Source organism: Globicephala melas, chromosome 18 (assembly GCF_963455315.2).
Source record: "Globicephala melas chromosome 18, mGloMel1.2, whole genome shotgun sequence".
In the NCBI taxonomy this organism is placed as follows: domain Eukaryota; kingdom Metazoa; phylum Chordata; class Mammalia; order Artiodactyla; family Delphinidae; genus Globicephala; species Globicephala melas.
The window spans coordinates 22480853-22488768 of NC_083331.1; the positions used below are offsets into that span (position 1 = coordinate 22480853).

General features: G+C 35.4%; 1 protein-coding gene across 2 annotated transcripts in view; it reads left to right on the plus strand.

The window, feature by feature from the left end:
* The window catches only part of CCDC122 (coiled-coil domain containing 122), a 34082-nt gene extending 31512 nt beyond the window's left edge, over window positions 1-2570 (plus strand). For both annotated transcript variants that reach the window (XM_030882204.3, XM_030882193.2), the window contains one exon: window positions 1636-2570. In XM_030882204.3, the coding sequence (XP_030738064.1) occupies window positions 1636-1785 (150 nt within the window). In that variant the 3' untranslated portion in view covers window positions 1786-2570. The remainder of the gene's footprint in view (window positions 1-1635) is intronic.
* The last annotated feature ends 5346 nt before the right edge of the window (window positions 2571-7916 follow it).

Here is a 7916-nt window from a genome sequence, read left to right on the forward strand (position 1 = left end):
AACTATCTGACTTTGAAGAATTAACAAAACTGAAAACTTAAAAGGATGTTTAAAGTTTATAGCAATTTATGTGAAGTGTTACTTGACAAGTTTTCACTTTGTTTTTATACCAGTATTTTGGAATGCTTACAGTGTTTCTGTCCTAGTTCCCCTGATGCTCTGCAGAACTGTGTTTCCATATAATTGGTTTCTTTTGTATTCCTGTATGTTTTATTTTATGCATTTAAAAAACATTCTAAGAAGAAGTCCATAGTCCTCACATACTATCAAAATGAGCCATGGCATAATAAAGGTGAAGAAGCTCCAAGTTAAGGGAGAAGCTGGGAAAGAGAGAGGGGAAGCTGTACTGAGGGTCCCAGTAAAAAGGGTCCCAGTAAAAAGGAAAGCTGAGTTACAGAGAGAAGGGGAGACAGGTCGGGGACAGAGTCTTAAGGCCCCAGAAACCCAGAGTCTTGTCTCCCTGCAGCCATCTTAAGCTATAAACTTATTTTGGCAAATTGATTATTTTGACAAATTTGGTGAATTGGTGTTTTGACAAATTGATTCTTCTTTGTATTGACCTAGAATCACCTTCCTGACTGACTAGAGCTCTCTCTTCAATAGACATGAGAATGAAGAAGTAACTTTCCCAGCCCCACTAATCAGTTCATTTTAAAGTGGGTGTTTTACTACAATACCACTGTCACACTCACTGGAAGTACCACTTCACACCCACTAAGATGGCTATGATTATGATCAAAAAGACAGGTAATATCAAATACTTTCAGTGTGTGAAGAATTGGAACCCTCCCACATGCTGGTGAGAATGTAAACTCGTGCAGCCAGAGTAGAAAACGGCATGGCAGTTCAGCAAAAAATTAAAAATAGAATTACTATATGATCCAGCAATTCTACTTCTGGGTATATACCTAAAAGAATTGAAAGCAGAGTCTCAAAGATATATTTATATCCATATTCATAGCAGTGTTGGTCACAATAGCCAAAACTAGGAACAACCCAAGTGTCCATCAATGGATGAATGGATAAACAAACTGTGGTGTATACACACAATGAAATATTATTCAGCCTTAACCCATGCACTTTCCACTGGGCCTCACTGCCCTCCGCTGTAGCCTTGTCTGTCTCAGCATAAATACTGATCTACTTAATGGCAGGGAAATGGCCTACATGATCTCCTGGATCTTTTAGATCAATGGGTCTATGTTTCAGTGAACCACTAGATACAGGAAATGAAACCATTACTCTTAACCAGAACCTGCTTTGATAAGTAGAAGGCCCTCCATCACAGATGCTTCCCTTGTGTTCAAATCCCAAACACCATCACTTGCTAGCTGTGAAACCTTGAGTGCATTACTTAAACTCTTTGATCTTCAGTTTATACAAAAGTGGGGATAATAATATTTACATCATAAGGTGTTATGAGAATTTAATTACATGTAAAAAGCTCTCATCACAGTATCTAGCATGTAATGTGTTGAATACTTATAATTACTGTTTATTTTTATTATCATTATTATTTACAGTGAGTAATTTTTAATCAAGTGCTTTCCTCTTTAGAGTAGTCAAAATATCCTTTATGGCTGTTTACTATTTTTCCTTCTCAAGGCCCATTGACATGTGCTCTTCTTTTAATAGGTACAACATAAGAGATATGGTGCAATTCTTAAGCGTTTGCACTGTCAGGTGAACAAGCTTCAGTCAGATAGAAGACAATGGCAATGGAACATTCAACAGCTGCAAAAAACTGCAGCTGAACTGAGAAAATGCATTGGAACGGAAGATTAACATGGCCAAGGGTAATGTAGTATAGGGTAATGCTGAGCACAGACTATGCCACAAAAATTATGGGATAGAAAGGTGAGAATATCCTTTGGGTCTTAACAAATGACATCCACTATCAGAGGGCTCTCTTAATGACAGATATGTTTTCTTTTCTTTGAATCAGTCATCTGTTTGCTGAAATGCCTTCCAACCCGATAATTGATAGCAATAGAGAGACAATAGGAAGACTCACAGAAGAATAGTGAAAGACTCTGTATGAATATTTTGAGTGTATAAGATATATTGTACTCATGAATGCCTGTTTATAAACATGTTGCCTTCACTTAGCACATGAAGCAAAAATTTAGAAGAAAAGAAGCATTTGAATTTACAGTGGTTTAAATTGTTAAGATATTTTAAATGGTTGTCTGTTTCAAACTACCTGCTTTTTACCCCTGGCTTCAAAGCAGTCCATAAATGTTGACATTTATAATAAGGTTGTTATGTGTTCAAGGCTTCAGATATTTACTTAGATTTTCTCTTTTATCCAGAAGGTAACAATCATTTTTCTTTGCTGTTGGATAACATATTTTTAGAGTGTTACAATGTATACAATTTTTTGTTCACTTTTCTGTCTGTATGTTCTTTCTTACTATTCTATAGCTAAATTGAATTTATAACATCATGTAAGGCAAACATACCAGCTCTTAATGTTAACTAATGTAGACTAACATTTTTTTTCTCATTGAAAGTCATATACTATGTCCACAGCAACAAACTTGTGCCTTTTAGAATAAAAGCGCTCCTTCTTGTGGCTCCATTGCGTTAAATTTTTAGAAGCAGAAACAAAACATTAATTATTGAAGATATGGTTTTTAAATATTCACTTTTAGGATTTAATGAGTTCAAAGCAATAACATCAAAAAGGTATCTTAGGTCCATTTTCTCCTCACCTTTCTATGTGCATAAGATTCAGTAAGAGTATAGCTGACATAAAACCTGATAATCTTGTTTGCTTAATATTAGTAGTCCTATTAGGAATTTGCATGGCTTATGATGGCTAACACTTCAAGTGGCTTATGCTGTAACACAATCAGCGTTGGCCCATGACTCAGAACTAGGTTATTTTCTTCCTTTCTTCTATTTTTTAGGATTAGGATTAGGGTTAGAGTTAGTAGATCACAGACATAAATGCAAAATGCAAAATTATAAAACTGCTAGAAGATAACATAGGAGAAAGCCTAGCTAACCATCAGTATGGTGATGTCTTTTTTAGATACAACACTGAAGGCACAACCCATGAAAGAAATAATTGATAAGCTAGACTTCATTAAAATTAAAAATGCCTGCTCTGTAATAGACAGTGTGAAGAGAATGATAAGACAAGCTATAGACTGAAAGAAAATATTTGCAAAAGGCAAACCTGATAAAGAACTGTTATTCAAAATATAAAGTAAACTCTTAAAACTCAACAATAAGAAAACAAATAACCAGATTAAAAAATGGGCCAAAGGCCTAATAGACACCTCACCAAAGAAGATACACAGATGGCAAATAAGCATATGAAAATATGCTCCACATGATATGTCATCAAGGAAATGAGAATTAAAACAATGAGATACCACTACACACCTGTTAGAATGGCCAAAATCTGTAACACTGACAACACCAAATGCTGATGAGAATGTGGAGCAACAGAAACCCCAAACAGAAATGCAAAATGGTACAACCATTGTGGAAGAAGTTCGTCTCAGTCTAAGTTTAGAGGGAAATTTGACAAAACCTTCATTTGTGGGACCTGATGATGGTGGTCTCACTGGTGATACCAAGAACCTGAGTTCCTTGTATTAAGTGCACTTCATGTATTTCTAATAAGAAGACTTTCCAGAAAGTGACATTTGTTATGTTCTGGCTTTTAAAAGGTGAAATATAAATAAATTTCATAATTTATCGAAGAAAACAAATGCAAAATGGTACAACCATTTTAGAAGATAGTTTGGTAGTTTCTTACAAAACTAAACATACCCTTAACATATGGTCCTGCAGTCACACTCCTTGGTATTTATCCAAAGGAGTAGAAAACTGATGTCCACACAAAAACACAGATGATTATAGCAGCTTTTTTCATAATTGTCAAAACTTGGAAGCAACCAAGATGACCTTTGGTAGGTGAATGGATAAATAAACTGTGGTATATCCAGACAATGGAATATTATTTAGTGCTTAAAAAAGAAATGTTTTTAAGCTATGAAAAGATACGAGGAAACTTCAATGTATATTACTAAGTGAGAGAAGCCAATCTGAAAAAGTTACATAAGTCTAACTATATGACATTCTGGAAAAAGAAAAACTATGGAAGCAGTAAAAATATCAGTGGTTGCCAGGGCTGCTGAGGGTGGGGGGTTGGAGGAGAGATGAATAGGTGGAGCACAGGGGATTTTTTTAGGGCAGTGAAAATATTTTGTATGATGCTGTAATGATGGATATGTGTCATTATACATTTGTCCAAATGCATAGAATGTACAGTACCAAGGGTGAATCCTAAGGTAAACTGTGGACTTTGGGTGATTATGATGTGTCAGTGTAGGTTCATCCTTGGTTTAAAAAGATGTACCATTATGGTGAGTAACGTTAATGAATGGGAAGGCTGTGCATGTGTGGGACCAGGGAGTATATGGGAAACCTCTGTGACTTTCTCTCAATTTTGTTATAAACCTACAACTGCTTTAAAAATTTGTTATTTTTTAAACATCTTTATTGGAGTATAATTGCTTTACAAGGTCGTGTTAGTTTCTGCTGTATAACAAAATGAACCAGCTATACGTATACATATATCCCCATATCCCCTCCCTCTTGCGTCTCCCTCCCGCCCTCCCTATCCCACCCCTCTACGTGGTCACAAAGCACCTGATCTCCCTGTGCTATGTGGCTGCTTCCCTCCGGCTATCTATTTTACATTTGGTAGTGTATATATGTCAATGCTACTCTCTCACTTCATCCCAGCTTACCCTTCCCCCTCCCCATGTCCTCAAGTCCATTCTCTACAACTGCGTCTTTATTCCTGTCCTGCCCCTAGGTTCATCAGAACCTTTTTTTTTTTTTTTTAGACTCCGTATATATGTGTTAGCATATGGTATTTGTTTTTCTCTTTGACTTACTTCACTCTTTATGACATCAGTACATGAAAGTCAGTATTAGTAAAACATTTGAGCTAAGGAAAGTGAAATTCTGCTTATAAAAATTGCTTTGGAACCTTGTAAAGTTCACATAGGTGATTACAATTAATACTCGAAGTTCCTGTATCATCTTGCATTGAACATGGAATCCCTTGTTCATCCATACAAATCATTAAGGCCTATATCAACACTGTGGAAATTTAGGACTATTTTTTGGTGGGGAGAGTCAGTAGACTAAAGAACTTACGGTTTTTCAACTAAAAACTATTTGATTTACTAGTTGCTCATATTTTCAATATTTTATTTTTCATTAGCTAAGCTAATGATTAGTAAAGCTAATGATCAGTAGCTAAAAGTTGTGTGCCTGTCATAAATAACCTATGCTATATTTGTTTACTTGAATTTATAATGTATTTCTAAGGGAAGGGTTTGGTTTTTGTTCTTTTACTTTCCTGATAAATTTGGCAGTATAAGTAATGGGTCTTCTATATCACATTAGCTACCATATAGCACTTTCTCCTGAATGTTACTGAACTATGAGCAAAACCAGGAAAAATAAATTGAAACAGATACCAATAACAGAATAGATTTATTCAATACATATCTAAGAATGGGATGCTCCAAATTGCTTTTTCTCTTCTGTAATGTTCTATCTCAATGATGGCTATGAGGTCTACATTTTTAGAAAAATTAAAATAGCATATGATTTAGTAATGACAGAGTTGCTGTTTACGTAACCCAGTGAAGACAGACATGAAATAATGAAACTTCAATCTTTTAATTAATGAGATGATGTATTCCAAAAGCAAAACCAGAGTTCACATGATAAATAGTTTTAAAAGGCTTCTTACTCAAAAAGCTCTCTGGCATAACAATCATGTCAGAATTAGAATAAAACCCTTAAATTACAGATATTTGCCAGTGTTGCTCAGCCACATAGCACAAGGTAATTTAGAGGCAATGATAACACACTGCCAGTCTAGGATAGACCTTCAAATTTCTTTTTTGTCCAAAACGTTTAAGTCAAGACATATCGTCCACCTTATCTATTATGTATTACTTATTACTCCCCATGACATTATTTTACATAGAATAGAAATTTGTTATCCCCGTGCTTGTATTGGAGAAGCTTCCTCAAGGTGCTTTCAAGACTATTTCTCCTTGATTCCACAGTGCTTCTTTATGTATGTGATATGGGAAAAATATAACAATCATGCAAAAATGAGTTGTTTTGTCTTCAATGACTAGTGTTAACTAATTCATGCCCAGTTAGCCAGCCAGATGTCAGCACATATACTTGGCTGAAAATATTACAGTTTTCTCCTCATCCACCTTTCCCACAGAGACTGTGTACAGCCATTGTCAAGTGTCTGTCATTCCTTAGAGGGAGACCGTTTTGAGGACACCTCCGTCCCTCGGATGTAATATTGACTTGGCTGGGAAGTTAGATAATGTTGATATTATTTTAATTTGTGGTTCATACAAATTTGTATAAAGCACTCAATTCTCAGAAGAGTCCATTCTTTTTCTAATCTTTCACTAATTTAGATTATTCATCTTCTAAGCCTTTCAATCTCAATTAATCTGTCAGTGTAATTTACTCAGGCACAGTTTCCTAATAATTAGTCTAATTCTCTCATTTTTCTTCCATTTCTTTCCAGCAAAAAATACCACTTCCTCTTCAGAGCTTTCCTTTTCTCAGTCTCTGCAGAGCCCCAGTTGTATCATCTTCAGACTCCAATTCGCATTTTTGGTGTAACTCCAAAGTTTAATTCACTTGCCTAAATTTAGATCCCGAACATTGAAAACAATCTCTTCATTTATAACTGCCTTATGCAAGAGACTCCATCTTTATTTTGAACTGCATCCCAGAGATAAACTTTCTCAGAAACACTGACACAGTCAGTGCTCTGCCCAGACCCTCTCAGATCTCTTTTTTATCCTTTTTGAGCACCCCTCTCCCAGGTGAGCTATGCTTTTACCTCCACTAGCTCTCACCAACACTGTCTGTGGGAATCCTGCTACCCTCAAAAGGACTGTACCTGCTATTACAGCCTTGCTTGGCTTTTTTTTTCTTTCCAGTCTTGCTTCCCTCACCAATTTCTCCTGGGAGGACTTCACTAATAAATCACTTGCTCAGAGTCTGCTTCTGGGAATCCCAAACCAACTCACCTTGCAAAAATAATTACACATTGAAATCTCTATTTTCAAGATATGACTTACTCTACTCCGGTTCCTCATTCCAGATCAATTCTGCTTCCAGCAGCAGCAGCAACAGGAAAAAAAAAAAAAAAAAAGCAAGAAACTTAGCACCTTTGAAATCTAATTACTATCCCATTTAGTGTAATTATATTTTTATTTGCTTTAAGTTAAAAACGCAAGCCAAAAGACACAAACTTAATTCCATTTATTTAGTACAGCAGTACAAGTACACTATGAGCCTTCAAGTATAATAAATCAGTCACTATTTTGTATTAAACTTTTTTCATATTACTATTCTTAGGAACTACCATGTTGCTACATACTATAAATTTATTAAATAAATCTTGATTTTGAATTTAACAATTTTTTAATTTAAAATTTTTTCAACTGTGCTGAGGTCCTGTGATTTTTAGACAGGCTTATTAAAAGACTCACGCAACCAGACAAAAAGGGTGATATTTAAGGAAAACATTTTGGTTGCTCTCATTCCAACTAAATGACAAAGACAGGGACAGGAAAAAATCATGTGTGCACATCCCCAGATCCTATGGCCTCGTATAACCATCCTGGTTCTTTCAAACCATCCTTTCCCATCTTTTCCATTTTTTTAAATTAGCAATTCTCCCTTTTAATCATTCACTATTCCACCTACAACTCAAAACCCTAGAATAACAGTCTGTTGCAGATCAAGAGTAATTAACTCAGAATATTACAAAGAAATGTGGATCTAGAAGACAGAACATTGTAAAAAATCAAAATCATAGCATCTGTCATCAT